This window comes from Sturnira hondurensis, unplaced genomic scaffold, assembly GCF_014824575.4.
Source record: "Sturnira hondurensis isolate 20B ecotype Veracruz unplaced genomic scaffold, ASM1482457v3 Scaffold0022215, whole genome shotgun sequence".
Taxonomy (NCBI): Eukaryota; Metazoa; Chordata; class Mammalia; order Chiroptera; family Phyllostomidae; genus Sturnira; species Sturnira hondurensis.
Window position 1 is genome coordinate 2,853,938 of NW_028094846.1, and position 17,203 is coordinate 2,871,140.

The following is a 17,203-nucleotide window of genomic DNA, read 5'->3' on the forward strand; positions in this document are numbered from 1 at the left end:
GGCATTGGATTGGGGACAGAGAGCTTTTGTTGACATTGGTAACCTATAAATTATGTCCACTCAGTGTCCGTGTGCGAGGGAGGTGGGGTGGGGTGGGGGAAGCTGTCCGGGGGAAGCCGTCCGTGGGTTTGCTTTTCTGAGCGATTTGATCTGGAAGTTAGCTTTGCTGACCCTACCCGGCGAGTGGCCCACCCAGTGAGCCTCTGTCCTGCGGATTACGGGTTCTCCGGCATGGCCTCATCAGCACTGGGGTCCAGTCTGGGGTCGGTGAAAGGAACCAGCCACCTAGCATTCCTTCCCCAGCCCCTCACCCAAGTCCCACCTGGGCACCAAGGGTTGCCAAATCACGCTCTCGGTGCACATCCGCCGGGAAGTGGCGCCTTTCCCGCTCACGTCTCCATCAAGTCCGGGTAGCTGGCACTGCCTCCAGGTGGCCTCCCGATTGCCAACAGCGTGGTCCCAGCCCGCCGCCGCCGCCGCCGCCGCCGCCACAGCGTGCGCGACCCCGCTCCTGGGGCCCCTGCTCTGCTCGCTGGGGACGCCGAGGGAATGCAGCCGGCTCCCGGGCGACGACCCCACTCTCCCAGCGCCTCCAGGCGCCCGCGTCCGAAACCAGCTGGACAGGGGGGCGGGGCAGGGGGTGGGCGCCTGCGCTGGCCACGGCCAGGTGGGCGGAAACCTGGGCGGGGCGCGCACCCGGAAGGGCCGCGGGCGGAGCAGCGCAACAGGCGGCGGCCGGCGAGGGGCTGCGGCGGCGCGCACCGGCCGGGATGGACAAGCTGAAGAAGGTGCTGAGCGGCCAGGACACCGAGGACCGGGGCGGCCTGGCCGACGTGAGTGCCCCACGCGCCGCCGTGGCGCGGGCTCGCAGGGGCCTGGAGGGCGCGGGGCTGCTGGCTCTGGGAAGGAGCAGGACTTCTAGGATTTCCTGGGAAGCAGCTCTGCTCTTCCCTTCCTGCCCCCACCACCATTTCCCATCCCCGACCGGGCCCACGTGGGGCCCCTCTCCCCTCCTTGCCGGTGCTCCCCCGGGACGGCCTGGGCTCTGGGCTCCAGCTGTCGGCGTCTGTTTACTTGAGTCCGGAGCCCCATCCCCCCCACCTCTCGGGGAAAGGCGGCGCTGTAGCGAAACGCAGAAACCCGGCCAGGGGAGGACGCATCCGGGGGAGGGGCGACCTCGCTGGGAGCCCTTCGTGTGCCCGGGGGCTTCTGGCCGCCTTCCCTCCCGGTAGAGGTTATGGGGGTGAGACTCACACCTGGCCCCAGCTCCTCTCCGTGTTGTGTAAGGTGTCTCCGCAGCGAAACCCTGGACTCCTGAGGGAGGGGCCGCATCTGGTGTCTCCTTGTGCACGAGGACTCCGCGGATTCCCCGGGCTGTGCCTCTGCTGTTTGATTAGACAGGTTTTGTGGTCGAGCGGAACTCTGGGCACTGATGCCCTAGGTTGTAGAGCCCCACAGAATGTCTGCTTCCTCTTTCGGGAACTTTTTGCTTTGTTTTTTTTTTTCTTTCTGCATAACAAATGAACATCTCTTTACTTTTGGCGTGTATCTGGTGCGCCTCAGCTTCCCCATCTTTCAACTAAAAACCCACCTCTGCTCTCAGTTTGGTCAGCGTCTCCCGTGGTTTTCTCCCACGCCCCTGTCACTCACCTGGGGTTGCTGACCTCCCTGAGTTTTGTGCGATGCGGGTACCTCCACCCGTCTGAAATCTCAGCCTGCCAACTTCACCTGGAAGTAACACTGGTAGGAATTGAGTGTGGTAGGAATTGAGATTTCCTTTGTTTTGTTTTAATTATTTGATTTTAATTTAATTTAATTTTTATATTGTCATTTCAAAACAGCTCTATTCTTTTCATTTCTTGCCTTTATTAATTGGTCAGGGCTCAGTGGTACTGGCCCAAGTTCTATGTTCTGGATTTCTGACTTCTATCCCAAACTCTCAGGTGGGAGGTGAAGAAAACTCAGGCAGCGACAGCCTTGCGCATCCAGAGCTCTATGCCCTGCACACTGTCAACAGGCTTTTATGAGCATTGGGCTTCCCTAGTGGGACATTTTCTGTCCTGAAGACGCTAGTGGGGAGTGTTGACAGCAGGTGATGCTGACGTTGTAGGTTCAGAAAGGGGTCCCGGAGCGGTGGGCAGACCCTGGAGGGGATGATGCAATTCAACCGGGAAACTGAACGCTGAGTTTGTTTTTACCTGAAGTGGTGCTGCTACGTTAGACATGGTGAAGGGCCTCAGAGCATCGAAAGTCCGGTTGTGTGTGAAATGTAGCCCAAAAAGAGGAGGTGCCTCTCTCTCGTTCTGAAACATGGCTCTCAGGTTCCTCTTTCCCAGGTCCAAGTCCTGTTCACACGGTGATTGATCCGCACCTCCCACCTGAGCTCCTGGGACGCATTTCTGAACCGGCAGAATTCCTCTTCGGGGTTATTTTTGGCTTCGTTCTTACGTGTTAGGTCAGGGCCACCTGTGAAATGCGGGTCCTGACTTGGGCTGACGCTTCCCGCAGTTTTACTCTCGGAACTGCAGGATTTGGAGGGGGGGCAAGTTTCCATCTTATGTGGCTCGTTGGACAGGCGGCTTTACAGTCTCTGCGAATTCAGTACCGTGTAAGCTGTCAGAAGTCACCAGAAGCAAGTACTTTTAAAACTTTCTTCCGTGTAATGCAAACAGTAGAAGGATGATGAGAGGTTCTGTTTCTCCTGTAAAAATTCCGTGCCCATGTGTAATGACAGGTAGCCTCACAACGAGTTTTCTGGTCCTTCATCCTCACACCTACCCCTTCAGTCTGCAGGGTCCACGGACTTCTTTCTGAGAGGAAGGGTTTCGTGGTTTACGAAGGCCTGCCCAGGCAAGGAAGGAGTGGATGGTCCCTGGCTGCACAGTGCAGGGAGGGGGCAGTATTTCTTTCTCAGCTTCTCCCGTTCCCTGCCGTTCCCCAAACAGTTCTTAGCTTTCCTTTTTTTTTGGCAACAGCCCCTCTCCTGTCCACCCATAGCCCAGAGTCAAAGGGACCTTTGTGTCCCACTGCCAATCAGACAGCGTGCGAGCACGTCCCCTCCAGGTTCTGTCCAGGATACTGTTCTGGCGAGTCTAGTTTCCAAAAATTGTGATAAGTGTTTGGCTTTCCCTGAGTCCGGCTAGAAGAAGGGGAACAGCAGCTTCCCCCGCCTGTGACCCCGAACTGGCAGCCACGTGCGGTGGAACAGCAATGGTGAAAAGTCAGCTCCCCCCGTTTTGCTGAACAGGGTGACCCTGGGGTGGCGTTCAGCCTGAGAGACTTGCAGAACCAACGCATCGCTGTCCTTCTGAAGGCGGAAAGCAGGCCGCTCCCCGTGGCCAGTGATTTTGATCTTGGCGGGGGCTGGAGTCTCACTGTCCTGCTGTTGGGGCTGTTTAGTGTCCTCAGGGCTGCCGTCAACTCAAGTTTGATACTTCACCTTATGGTGTAAGCTCTTTAAGGGAAAAAAAAGGTTGAATCTTTAAAAATATCCCTGTTGGTGCCTAGTAGTGCTCAGGTAGCAGATCCTGTCCAACCCCATACCACGTTTCTCTCTGCACGCAGCCCGGTGTTTTCTTCCACCTTGGCAAGGTAAGGTCTCTGGTTCTCGCGTGAGTAGGAGGAGTTGTGGCTTTGGTTTGGTTCTGTCCTTGGTGGGAGGCCAAACGGTCTGGCAGCAGGGGCCTGGCCTGGTTGGGTGGGCACCGGGGCAGCTGGATGGCAGAGCCTGGCCTGCTCGCTTTGGAGGCGAGGTGTCCTGCCATGGTGCCAGATGCCCCGCCCCCACTGCATGTCACCAGCCCCAAGTGTGCCTTTCCTTGCGGGGTCCTATGTTGCCACATGATCTTGTGGGTGCTGTGTGTGTGTGTGTGTCAGGGGATTGTTTCAGTCTCATGAACCCACTTTCGTGAATATATGGGGGGGTGGAGAGAACCCCGTTCGATAACCTGCCCGAAATGCCTTTCTCCTGGGTGGAGGTGAAGCCATTCCTTAGCCACACCTGCCACACCTGGGGGAGCCGCTGGTCCTCCCCTTCGAGCTTCTGGTTTGACAGGGTGTTTGAAGACAGGTCCTCCTTGGAAAACAAGTCCTGCACTGGGAGCCCTCAAGGCTGAGGGAGTTGCCAGTCTGGTGACCTCAGCAGCCTCTGCCACCACCTACTGTCCTCCATCAGCTGCTGGGAATGTGCTCTACAGCGTTCACCACATTCCAGGTGGCCACGCGCACGCCCCTGTGTGAAGGGACCCCGGCCTGGCCGCCTGGCCGCCTGGCTGTGGTGGGGGCCCTTGGTCTCAGCTGCAGCTGCCTGTGCCCAGGTGGAGCAGCTGTGGCCCTTAGGGGGACAGACTGCACGGGTCTCTGGTGCAGGCACTTGGTGGCAGTCTTTGACATGGGGAGAAGCCTTAGGGGCTACTCACAGGCTCTCCTGTTTTAGCCGTTTTTCTGGAAACTTGGCTGCCTGAGAACGTTGCTCTTGGGAGAGAATAGTTTTGGTGGCAGAGCAGTAACTCATTAACTGGGACCTGCCTCATACTCACGTGGTCCGGCTGCCACCCGCCCGGAAGAACAGCACAATAGTGAACGGCTCTGTGTGTGTCCTGAGGAGGGCCAGAGCCCGAGCCTCCCCCACCCCCACCCTAGGTCACAGACAGCAGCAGCTGCTGAAGCGTGGCCAGTGGGCATAGGGGACCGTGCCCAGGGGACACAGCCCCATCTGCTGAGCCCCTGCCAGGCAGAGCTCACACCTTGCCCGCGGTGGGCCTGGTCCGGCCCGGGCTGCAGTGAGGCTTGGCTGCTTGCAGGTCTGTGTCCTGCCTTCCAGTCTGTGAAGTGGGTGGGCTTGAGGCAGGGTGTCCACGGCAAGGGGTGTTAGCAGCGCAGGACAGGAGACCCTTGGGTGCAGAAGGCACCGGGTGCCGTGACTCAGGAGGGCTCTCATAGCTCCGAGTGTGCAGGATGCTGTGCTCCCGCCTTCCTCTGAACACAGTCACGCCCTGCGTCTGACCGTCTGACCCTAACTAACCCTGTGCATCCTTTGTCCTGGGGGAGGTCTGCAACCTGTGTTCCAACCTTCCAGGTGACTGAGACGTCTTCATTAAGCTGGGACACCAGAATCAAAGGCTTCGCAGCATGTTTCGTCACGGGAATTCTCTGCTCGCTGCTGGTAAGGCTTCCCTCCCCTCCTCCATCTTGCCCATGTGACCGGCCTCCTTCCCTCTGTCGATGTTCATGGGTAAGAGGGGAGGGAGGAGGCGGGCGGGGAGCGGAACAGGTGTCTGCGTGTCCCTGGTGGTGTGTCGGGGGACGACACCCTCTGCTCTCTCTCGCAGGGTACGTTCCTGCTCTGGGTGCCGAGGAAGGGGCTGTACCTGTTTGCAGTGTTTTACACCTTCGGTAACATCGCGTCGATCGGGAGGTAACAGTTTTTAATCCACCCTTGGCCAGTTATTAGAGGGGGAAGTGGATTGTGGTTGGGAGTGGGGAAGAGAGGGCCTCTGTAGCTTTAAGGCTTTGGAGAGAAAGAGTAGTCAAAATGCATCCCGTCCCTGCCCTGTCCTGCACAATGTGTTTCTACCTGGGGAGACGGCAGGCGATGTCTCACCACTGAGGTGTCCACAGGAGGGCGCCTTGGCCCGTAGCAGTCGAACAGCATGGCCTTCTGTCTGGCTGCTCCTACCGCTGCTGGGGACTGAGCCTGGGCTTTCAGGAGCCTCACTGGGCCGGCGGCTGCAGGCGAAACCTGTTATTATCCAGTGCAAGACCATGGCAGACCTGCTCCCCAGGGCAGGGCACTCGCCCACCGCTGTGCTGCCGGCGGCGCAGACATCCTGGGCCGATCCCATGCACTCCGACGCTTCAGCCACGCCTGCGTGCCGATGCCGCCAGTCTCAAGGCCTGGTGTTGCCTTCTTGCTGGCTCCTTCCTCTTTGTCCTTGTCACTGTTGTCCCTCCTGTGAGAATCCTTGATCATACCCTGCTGGGCTCTGAGCATTCAAAGACCAGAATGGTCGGGTTCCTGCCATGAGGGAGCTCATGGGTCCGCCAGGCAGACAGACGCAACCTGATAGCAGAGTAGGATGTGGAGGGAGAGATGCTCGGGGCACCGGCCTGGTCTGACCTGGCCTGGGACCAGGGAGGGCTTCCTAGAGCCGGTGGCGTGGGCGCTGCTCTCAGCTCTGCTGATGGAGTCCAGAACTGCTGCGGGGGTCCACCGCCCCATTCTTTTCCTCCTCCACTGCCCCCTACTGGCCGTTCATTACTGTCCCTGCTGAGCTTGCTTAGGGACTCCTGGTTCCTCTCTGCAGGTGGAGTCTGAGCCCAGGCCCTTGAGATCAGCCTTTGCCCCTCCCACTCGTCCCCAGTGTAGCCCTGAGTGCCGAACCTTCTGCCTGTCCCAGACACCCTTGTGCCTCTGCCCAGGCCTCTTTCTTGCGTGGAACGCCACCCCGGTGTCACCTGGTGGTTGGTGTGTATTAAACCCTGGTTATGAGAGGCAGCTGCTCAGCTGAGTCTGTGTGAGCCCTTCTGTGATGAGTCAGGAAACGACAGGATGCTGGCCCTGGTGCCGTGGGCGTGAGGCTCCCCTCTGTCTCCTGCCACCTCTCGGGTCCCATTCACACAGAGGGCACACCAGGGAGGTCTTTCGGAGCTTTGGAACCTAGCAGTTGTGGGTTTTCGTGCCAGCTGCTTAAGCTCCCAGCTGTGTGGTCCTGGATACATCAGTTAGTCACCTTGGCTTCATTTTTTCACCCCCCCAAATAAGCATCATAACACCCGACTCACAGAGTAGTAGAGGGACGGAATGAGGTCCCATGTGTGGCGTTGAGCAGACGTGCGACAATTCAGAGCGTGTGTTAACATGACTAGGAGTATCTTCTAGGAGGTTACGAAGGGAAATGAGATGCTCTGCTTTTTAACGTAAACAGCCTAAGCTTGTAAGGTGTGGTTTTCCTTTTTAAGTTGCTTGAGTCTTGTCGGTTGGTTGGTTGGTTGGTTCCATGGTTTCCTTCCATGGGGAAGGAGGAAAGTGGCACCCTTGGAGAAGGTGACGAATGTGGCCCTGGAACCAGACCCAATGCACGTGCAGTCTCATGCCACTGCTCGCTGGTTGGGTGGTCTGGTCGGGAACCCGCCCTCTGGGCTGCGCTCTCTCCATCTGTAAGATGCGGGTGGTGAGTGTTCTTGCCACCGAGCCCGTACGTTTTGATGGGGGAAGCCAGAGCTGCGCACCAGGGCCCTTTAGCGTAGCTCAAGGCAGAGTGAGAGCTGCTTGGCCATGAGCCGGTCACGCGGGGGGTGATGGGGGCAGCTTGTGCCCAGAGTGGCCTGTTCTGGCCTCACGGCTGGTGCGTGTTTCCCCGCAGCACGGTCTTCCTCATGGGGCCGATGAAGCAGCTGAAGAGGATGTTTGAGCCCACGCGTCTGATCGCAACCATCATGGTGCTGGTGAGTCTGCCCGCCAGCTGCGCTTCTGGGGCGGGGGTTCTGGCGTGTGTTTACTTCTCAGACCTTTTCCCTTTCATCTCGACTCCTACCTGAAGCCTTAGGAGTGGGGGCGGGAGGTTGGATTTCCATTGGGGTTAAGGAACTGCCAGTTCTATGAATCACCTCCAGAGGGCGCTGCTTGTCTAATCAGCCAAAGTGATAGGGCAGTGAGTGAGTGGACGCCCTCCTAGGGGTGGGTGCAGCGATGTGGAGACACCTTAGAGGCAACAGCACAGAAACACCGGCTCATTCTCTGAAGGGGACTCTTGCCCCTCACCATCCTGTGTTCAGGATGACCCTTTAGGGTCATACCTGTTCTCACCCGTCTTCCTTGCGGCCCATTGCCCCGTTCTCTGCTCTGACGATCGTGCCTTCACTCTTACCCTATCTCCCCAACCCGTTGACCCAGAATGCCTGTCCTTTCTCTGGGCCGTTCGCGTCCACGTGACTGTCAAAAGCTTTCCCAGCCACATTCTCCAGCCTTTTATTTAATTATCGGTGTTGCAGCATTTGGAACGTGGGCAACATACTTTCTACTTTCTACCTCTCATTTGGTCAAACAGGGAAGTTTTCCAAGGCCCCTGTGCATGTTTGCAGTTCACTGTGTCCTTCAGAGCCTCGTGTACAGAGCCGAGCTCAGAGTAAATACTTAGGACACATTTCTGGCTAAGGTACCATCCGGGATGGGTGGAGACGACAGGCATGAGGACGCTCGAGAGCCTGCTGTTCTTGGTTCGTCATGCGTGGGGACGGCCTGGATAGCATCTTGTAGAAAGAACTCTCTAAGAAAGGACCTAGGGAGTGTCAGGTGACAAGGAAACTGATCTGTCATTCGCTGGGTGTGAGAGTGGCATCTTGTGTGCACCTTTGTCCTCGTGTGGCTCCTTCCACCCTGAAGCCCAGTGTTTGGCAGGGGTTAGGTCACAGAGGTGGGTGTGGAACCTGTATTATGATGTGTTTGGACAGAAAGACTGGTGTGCGGGGTAGGCCGGAAAGGCGATGTTGTTGGCTGGGTAGCGATTTTGGGAAAATTTGAAAGTAGAAGAGGATCCTTCTCTTTCGAGCCTCCTCGAGTTCTTACTGGCCAGTTTAGTTTCTCTGCAGTTTTAACTCTTCTGCCAAGTGGGGGCGCTTAGGTAGGCGAAGTGCTCTGGGGGGGGGGGGGCATTTGGCGGCTGTGGCTGCCCTGGAATCTGATCACCACAGCCCGATAAGTATTGGTGTAAGTTCGCCAAGAGCGGTAAGTCCTTCTGGTTTTTCTCATGCTGTCATCGTCACAGTGTTAACTTACTGACGTCTCCTTTCTCTCCGCAGTTGTGTTTTGCGCTCACCCTGTGTTCTGCCTTTTGGGTAAGTTGGGCTTTGTATCGTCCTTCGCCTCGTTGGTTCACACACTGGCCACCGGCGTTCACGGCACCGTGTCGTTTCTCTTTCAGTGGCATAACAAGGGGCTTGCCCTCATCTTCTGCATTCTGCAGTCTTTGGCCCTGACATGGTAAGTGTCCCTTTCCGCATCGATCTCTGACTGCTGCATTGACGGTGATAAAACCCCGGGGCCTGTGGGGAGGGGTCAGGCAGCACGGGCGCCATTCAGCCGAAGAATTCTCAGTGACTCGGGCAAAGTCGGGCTGCAGAGCAAAGCCTGTGGACTGGGCCCGCTGCCAGTAGGTGGCGTGAGGGGGTGTGGGTGCTGTGGCCCACTGCGGCATTCTTGCGGGGCTCACGGTTGGTTCTGAGATGGTATTAATGGTACTGAACCACTCACATCCAGTGAGAGCAAGGGTAAGAAGTCTGCGGGGTCAGGTAGAAGGAGGCGGTGGGCCAGAAAGCTGGCAAAGGGAAAGGAGAGTGGGAAGGGAAAGAATGGGGGGTGGAAGAGTCCTTATCAGAAGAACAAAGAGGGAATTGTTGGCAGGAGGCAAGGAGACTGGAAACCACGTGGCTGTAGGATTGGCCTCTGCTGGCGGCCTGTTGGCAGGCCCAGGGGACTGCCACTCGAGGGCCACGTTCGGTGAAAGGGCTTCATTGTTTGACACAGTGGGCGGGGCTGTGGGGTCTCAGCCCTTCCAAACTGGTCCGACACCATCGGGAGGGTGGGGGTGGCACCTGTGGGATCTGTAGCTTCTGAGCCCTGTGCGTAGTATCGGGTTGGTCAAAAAGTCTGTCAGGTTTTTTCCATCAAATACAAAAAGACTTTATTTGGTTTTAGAGGAAGGGAAGGAGAAAGGGAGAGAAACATCAGTGCGTGATTCCCTCTCACACACCCCCTACTGGGGACCTGGCCTGCAATCCAGGAATATGCCTTCACTGGGAATTGAACCGGTGACCCTTTGGTTCACAGGCCGGCTCCCAATCCACTGAGCCGCACCAGCTAGGGCAAAAGCGTGCACACACACACACTTTTTTATTTTTACCAAAAATTGTATTGATTTGGGTATGTTGAGTATGTCGGCTCTCTCCCGCTACTGGCTTCTGTGGGCAGAGGCCGGGGGGGCTGCTGAACACCTTCCAGTGCATGAGACAGCCCCACAGCCAAGGAGCGTTTGGCCAAATGTCAACGGGACCAAGAAACTCTGCAAACTACTTTTGACACTCGCCATGTATCACAGCACGTTCTCCACACACTGTACAAACCTTTTTTTAAAATTTCAGTTGTGTTTTTACTTTTCTTGAATAAAGTATAATATGCCAAAAATGTGTATTTTCTTTCATTTTCAATATTAATATGGCTACACAAAAATCCACCAGTTTCGATAAGTTTTTAAAAAAATGCAGGTTCATAGGACAGCTGTCACGGTACAATGTAACAGAATTGTTTTGAATGAAGTTAATAACTAAGCTACATCCTGTATTCAGACTTTTTGGCCAACCCAGTACTTTCAAAGTTTATTCAGGGATGATATTTGCCAGACAGTTTCGGGAGGGATGTGACTGATCTGCTTTGGGAAAAACATCTGTTGCAGAGAAAAAAGGATTGTGGGAACTTTTTAAAAGAAATTACTTATTTATTTTTAGAGAGAGGGGAAAGAAGAGAAAAGAGAGGGAGAGAAACATCCATGTGTGGTTGCCTCTCATCTGGCCCTCACTGGGAACCTGGCCTGCAACCCAGGCATGTGCCCTGACTGGGAATCGAACCAGTGACCCTTTGGTTCACAGCCTAAGCTCAGTCCACTGAGCCACAGCAGCCAGGGTGGACTGTTTAAGTGTCCCAGGATCAGTTACACTCTGCTAGAAATGGATCTGGAGACGGCGAGCTAAGCACACACCTCCCGGTGGCAGTTTTGGACTGTTGAATAGCTGTGCTTTCACAGTGTTGGGCTTCGGGGATTGGCTGTGCTTGCAGGTGGGCGAACCTGGCCAGTGTCAGGGGGAGGGGAGGGCCGGCCCCGTTTTAACGTGGCACACATTAAACCTGTTGTGGCAGGGGCTGCAAGAGCCTGGCGTGGCTGCTTATGTGTGTATTTTCATTTCCTGGGGGCAGGAATTTGTGCCCACGTACTCGTGCCTGCCTTTGCTTGTGTGGTCGTGCCCCCCTGCCCCCCCCCCCATCCATAGGGACATGATCCAAGACCCCGCGGATGCCTGAAACCATCCCGCCTGACTGATGCCCCAGGCTGGTCCTGAGGGTGGTGGGCAGCCTCCTCCCTGTATGGCTCCTGCTGGGGCCGCCGAGAGAGCTTTGGACTGGGGTTCCTGAAGAGTCAGAGCTTGCTTGTACTTTCATTCATAGAGTGGGGACTGGGCTTTTATGGTCTTCCATTTTCTGGGTTTTTGAAAATTAGCTGGAGCAGAGCAGACAGTTTGTCCCAATGGGAGAAGCTGTGTTCTGTTAAGGACTTGTGAATGTGAGTGTCAGAGGCCTGGGGCTGTCTGCTCTTCTCAGGACACGGCTTCTGCGCCAGTCTGCACATTCCAGGTGATCCTCCCTTGCCACAGATGACACCCTCCCCTCCCCGGGGCTCAGGGCCCTGGGCACATGTGCACACATGTATGCTTGTGCATCCTGCCCGGGAGGGCCCCGGGACTCACTGCAGACGCCCGTTCCGCCACGTTCATCCTCGCCCCCCATGTAATTTGTGTGTGTTTCTCCTTTCAGGTACAGCCTCTCCTTCATACCATTTGCGAGGTAAGACCGACTGCATGTAGGGCCATGGTGTCTGTCTCTTGGGGTTGGCCCGTGTCTGCTCAGGGCCTGTGGGTTTGGAGTGCTTGCAGAGACTGCCTGTCCTGTTGTTCCACCTTTGCTGCAGGCCTTTGAGACAGACAGGCAGGTGTCAAGCACCTGATTAGTGAGCTAGGGTCGTCTCCCCGCACCCCTGCCTCCACCCGATCCTACACCAGAGGTGGGCGCTGACCCAGGCCCACGTGGTCCTGCTGCTGGCAGCTTTGGCTGGGACCAGCGGTGCGTAGACGCACGTTCCTGCTCTTTGCACTGTACCCGGAGGAGGTCTTCTCAAAGGCAGATCCCTTCACCATCACTGAGCGCAAGGTGGCGGGGTCCCAGCCCATGCTTGTTTTCCAGCAGCATCCTGAGGACGGGAACGGCTTATAAAGGGGAAGCAAGCAGGGCCAGGGTCTCCCAGTGAGCAGTGGCCTTCAGTGGCACACCGGACCCCTCTGGCGCAGAGGCCTCGCTGACGGCTGCCCTGGGCCGGCCCCTCCAGCCCTCAGGTTCTGACCCCGCAGGTCCCCTGAAGTGAGCACTTTGGTGGTCTTCACCTCTGACTCTGTTCTGACGTCACCGTCTAATTTCCATTCTCGTTAACACAGTGGAAGCTTTTCCTAAACGTTGTTGAGAATGTGGAAACTGGTGTGTGAGCGGAGGAGGGCAGGCCTGTGTCTTCCCCGTCCCACGTTGTTGCTGATGGGGTTGGAAGATGCTGGGGGTGATGGGCTGGACAAGAACTTAAAAAAGCCCATCTCGTTCATGGCTGCTGAGTGGCTTTGCAAAGGGGCCCTCGCTGTCAGATCCCCTGATGGGTGCTGGTACTGTGGGCACTCAGGAGGGATCTCACTTGGCCATGAAACCCCTTCTCGCTCAGAACACCTCCTGGGAGGGACCACAGGGTGGAGCATGCCTTAAGAAACGTTTTAGAATGACCTTGACGTTAAAGCATAGTGCCTGCTCATGTGGGTGCATTCACTTGCAGGTCCCTCCCCTCAGGTGGCTCCCCAAGCCCTCTGCACAGGGCAGCGGGGAACGGGGAGCAGAGCCGGGGTGAGGGTCCAGTTCACATGCTGCCCGGGGGGAACAGTTCTCGGAGCGCCCAGCTTCCCCGTGCACGCTCCTCAGTGGTTCCCAAGAGCAAGTGGGTGGGGCTACACAGCCCGTCGGGCTCTGGGCTGTAGCAAGGTCCCTGTGCTCCGGAGCTCCTGGAGGATGTCCCTCAGCTGCTCCTGCTCCTGCTGCTGCTGCTGCTGCCTGCCGATGGGGAATCCCCAGGGGGCCCGTTTCACGTAACACGTTGAGTGTGGTCTGTGGTTCTGGTCGCTAGAAAGTGCACTGTCCTGGCCCATTTCCTGGTCTCTGGCGGACTCTACTTTTTTGACTTCTCCTTTGCTTATCGTGCATCTGCGGTCACTGCTTTGTGTCGTCTGCACCACTAGCCTGTTGGGTGGGCGAGGACATGCCCTTGTACAAATAGATGAGACATGGGCCACTCAGACAAGACAGGTGACCTGCCTGGGGCCTGGCCCCACAGTCAGAGTGCTGTCTTCTCTGCAGCGTGCCTCTTTGGGTGCCGGGAAATCTGCAGGGGGGTCTTGATCTCTTTAGGAGCCCGGGGTGACAATCTCCTGTTTACCCTTGTGTTTTTCTTCCTAGGGACGCTGTGAAGAAGTGTTTTGCCGCGTGTCTTACATAGCACGTGGCCGACTCTTGTGAAGCTTTGGATGGAAGCCGGCAGACACTTTTGTAAATACCTTCTAACCCTCTGGCTCACAGACCTGTGCCTTTCCTCTGGCCACAGCGGATCTGGGTGACCCACACATTGCTTTTGGAGGCAGCAGCGTGTCCCCAGTCCCAGATATCTTGTAGCACAATAGGAGGGGCGGGTTCTGTATCCTCCAGAGAGGCATCAGCCTCATCACCCCTTTCCTCGTTGGGTGTGGTTCCCCAAATTCTCATAAATAAAAACCACATTAAGCAACAGACAAGCCTTGGGAGCCAGGGATCGTCAGGTGGCGAGCCCGGTCTGGGACGGCAGGGGCACAGCAGTGTTTGGGGGCCCACGGGACTTTGTACACTTGTCCCTCAGCTTGGAGACCATCGCCCGTGCCCCATGTGGTGTGGACACGCTGTTCCCTGGGCCTGGGACCAGGGATTCCGCCCTCCTGACCGCTGTGTCAGCCCACAGAGCCGGCTGTTGGGGACACGAACGGGCGCTGGGTGATGAGAGGTGCCGCTGAGCCCGCACCTCGGCCGTGCGGGTCCACCCTGGCTGTGGAACGGGGTTGTGATGGCGGCGCCCGCTCTTTCTCTCTGGGGTGTTTCTGTCCTGTTTTCCTCGTGACGTCTGGGAACTAGCTTGAGAGAGAACAAGGCGGCAGAGAAAATGCTGCTTTTCCTTTTGAACAAGAGCCAATAGGAGGTGACAGTTTTTGCTGTTCTCTGCTGTATTTTCTTTTCTTCACTGTTTGTGAATGGTCAGTTAAGTTTTCTGTTCTCCTGGAGTGGGGCTGGTGTCGGGGAGGGAAGGCAGAGCCTTGCTGTGGGGCCAGGAGGGTGCAGGCGCCCCACCCCTCGACCTTTAAGTAGGTTCTGTGTTGGCACTTGAGCCCCTGCGGGACACACTGGGAGAGAGGACACCGTGGGCGGGGAACCGCAGACTAAGGGCTTCGTGTCCCTGAGCTTGTTCTCACGGGCCTCGTGACGAAGCAGAGTTGTCCCTCCATGTGCTGGAGGGAAACGGGGCTCGAGCAGGTTGCCAGATGTACCCGAAGCCACGGTGGGTGGCAGAGCTGGGCCCAGAGCCTGGTGCCCCAGCTTCAGTCTCTCTGTGACCCATGTGTCCCAGTGTGGCTCCGGGGCACCTGCTGGAGCTGGGCCCCTGTTTTCACCAGCCAGGCCTGTGACTCCTGGCCCCTGCAGAGTCTCCCGCCCTGTCCCCCCGTGGGGAGCGTCCCGGGCCTGTGGCATCCCCATTGTTCTCTGCATGTCGCTGTAGCTCTTGCCTGGCCTCCAAGTGTCCTGCCTTGACCGCCAGACCTCTGGGCTTGCAGCGGCCCCAGAACCGCCCTGTGGTGAGGTGTCTCTGCGGTACCTTTCTGTCCTTCTCCAGCTCTGGCTGCCCCCGGGCTCTTGCTCCGGGAGCCTCCACACCGAAGGCAGTGGTGGTCTCCTTGCTCGTGGCTGTGCTGGGCTGCGCCCCCTGTGTGCAGAGGCCTCAGACCGTCCAGCCTTCCCCTCTGACTGGGGAGGGAGGAGCACGCCCCATGGGGCCCCAGTGAGGCCGGCCTCCAGGCCCTTTCTAGGCGGCTGGGTCCTGCACCTGCCCTTGGCCAGCGAGGGAAACCAAACGCCACCCGCCCTCTGGTGTCTGTGGGTTCTTTCCCATGCCAGGTGTCTCTTAAAGATAGTGCAACTCCCCAGTGGGCTCCGAGCTGCCTTTTAGGGTGTCACCAGCATACACCACGCAGCGGCAGAGAACGTGGGCTTGGATGTCAAACGTGGGTGTGAGTTGTGGCTGTCACGTACCCTCTGGTCCTCAGATTGCTCATCTGGTTGAAAACGGGGACAAGTCAGCCCCTGCCGGTTGTTGGCAGGACACGGATGAGGTGCATGCCGAGAGCACATGGCCCAGCACAGGCGAGTGGCGTCTCAGCGAGTGGTGGGTGACGTTACTCAATCTGGGAATAGCCAGTGACCGTGGAAGGTGACAGGGCAACTTTTATCTCTGCCCATTGACTCTTCAGGAACAAATCCCCTGCTGCTACCTGTGTGGCGCTGCAGGTCCTGCCGTGCATGGTCTCATGCAGCATTGGCAGTAACTTTGGGCCGGTGGTCTTGCCTCATTGTCTATCCCTGGTCCCGGCTCCTCAGTGTGGCTGTGTCCCCTGCCACCGCCGCCCACCCCTGCTGTGGCTCTTCCTCTCTGGGCAGGGTAAAACTGTCCCCAGCTGAGTGTGTTCACCAGGAGCTTCCATCCGTCACTGGCAGGTGACCTTGTGGACTACTTCCCTGCACACCACCTCCCACCATAGGCAGTGTGTGCAGGGGGCGAGAACTGAGGGCGCAGAACGCATCCGAGTGAGGGGTTGTGGGGACTTCCATCGGAAATCAGTGAAGAAGTGGGTCCAACCTTAAAAAGAGGCGGTGGGCTGCTGGCTTGGCTGCTTCCCGTGTTGGTGGCTGGTGTTGCTGCTTGAGTGACGAGACTTGGTGGAATGCGCTAGTCTCAGCACTGCACCTGGGATCCCTTTGCAGGGGGTGGGGTGCAGCCTGGGCCGGCCTGCCTCTGTCCCTCGTAACCGCTGTCCAGGGTCGTCCGACGGGCATGGACACCTGGACACTCAGCCTGTCCTCAGGCTTCGCTGTCGGCAAATTAACAACAGGAAGTCAGGGTTCCGGCTTTCAGAGCTGCTTTGCCAGGTGTGGGGTAGAGTTTATTTTAAAATCTAAGATTTTTTTGATGTTTAAGATGGGCACCTTGGCAGGGGGCATTTTTTATAAGGCTCACACACCTCAGCTGAGGTTAAATGCAGACTTCTGTCTGTGTCCCTCCGTGTGATTGCTTGACTCAGCCACTCTGAACAAGGAAAGGAAACCCGAAGGTCCTGATTGTGAAGCTGGGGGTGGGACACGCGGAAGCCTGTGGGGGGCTTTTATGCCTGCAGAACATTGTGTCTGTTCTACCCTGATGAGCTTTTAAAACACTTTGTTATAACATGAGTCACTTTTTATAATTGTATAGACAGTCAACAATTTTGAATGCTGCTGATTACTCACTGANGTGGCATTTTTTATAAGGCTCACACACCTCAGCTGAGGTTAAATGCAGACTTCTGTCTGTGTCCCTCCGTGTGATTGCTTGACTCAGCCACTCCGAACGAGGAAAGGAAACCCAAAGGTCCTGATTGTGAAGCTGGGGGTGGGACACGCGGAAGCCTGTGGGGGGCTTTTATGCCTGCAGAACATTGTGTCTGTTCTACCCTGATGAGCTTTTAAAACACTTTGTTATAACATGAGTCACTTTTTATAATTGTATAGACAGTCAACAATTTTGAATGCTGCTGATTACTCACTGAATTTTTTCTATCGAAAAATATATCTGTGCCTGCTACTTTTCTTACCTTGAGACTATTTCGTACAACAAAGATTGTGCTTTTTAGTAGCTCATTTCAAAGAGAAAGGATATTGCTGACAATTAAGCTATTTTCCCCCAAAACATCACAAAACACTTGTTTTTTTGCTTTGCTTTCCCCCTTTAATAAATGACCGCATCACGATCTTTAATACAGCCAGTGTTGTCTCTTACTCGTGTTTGTCTTTCTGGGGGCCACCACCCCAAATGCAGCGTGTGGACAGCAGGAAAGCCTGCACCTTCAGTGGGAGTCCTCAGTGGGCGAAGTTCCCTGTGGGCACTCACGGGCGCTTTCTGAGCTGAGCCCATGGGAAGTCCTCTCGTTCAGAGGACTTAGGGCAGGGGTGTCAGACTCATTCCCTGGGGCCACGTCAGCCTCACAGTTGCCTTTAAAAGGCCGAATGTCATTTCAGCTC

General features: G+C 56.6%; 1 protein-coding gene across 1 annotated transcript; it reads left to right on the top strand.

The window, feature by feature from the left end:
* The first annotated feature begins 680 nt into the window (after window positions 1-680).
* SFT2D2 (SFT2 domain containing 2) lies at window positions 681-13,636 on the top strand. The gene is made up of 8 exons (XM_037034955.1): window positions 681-833; window positions 5,078-5,164; window positions 5,331-5,416; window positions 7,365-7,446; window positions 8,800-8,835; window positions 8,922-8,980; window positions 11,582-11,611; window positions 13,310-13,636. Exons 1-8 carry the CDS (start codon window positions 771-773, stop codon window positions 13,347-13,349), a joined length of 483 nt encoding a protein of 160 aa, XP_036890850.1. The 5' UTR covers window positions 681-770; the 3' UTR covers window positions 13,350-13,636.
* Window positions 13,637-17,203: the final 3,567 nt, after the last annotated feature.

Coding starts and splice junctions, on each gene's coding strand:
- SFT2D2 (XM_037034955.1), top strand. CDS start 771: ATGGACAAGCTGAAGAAGGTGCTGAGCGGCCAGGACACCGAGGACCGG. Junction 7,447..8,799: donor TCGCAACCATCATGGTGCTG/GTGAGTCTGCCC, acceptor TTCTCTCCGCAG/TTGTGTTTTGCGCTCACCCT. Junction 8,981..11,581: donor CAGTCTTTGGCCCTGACATG/GTAAGTGTCCCT, acceptor TTCTCCTTTCAG/GTACAGCCTCTCCTTCATAC.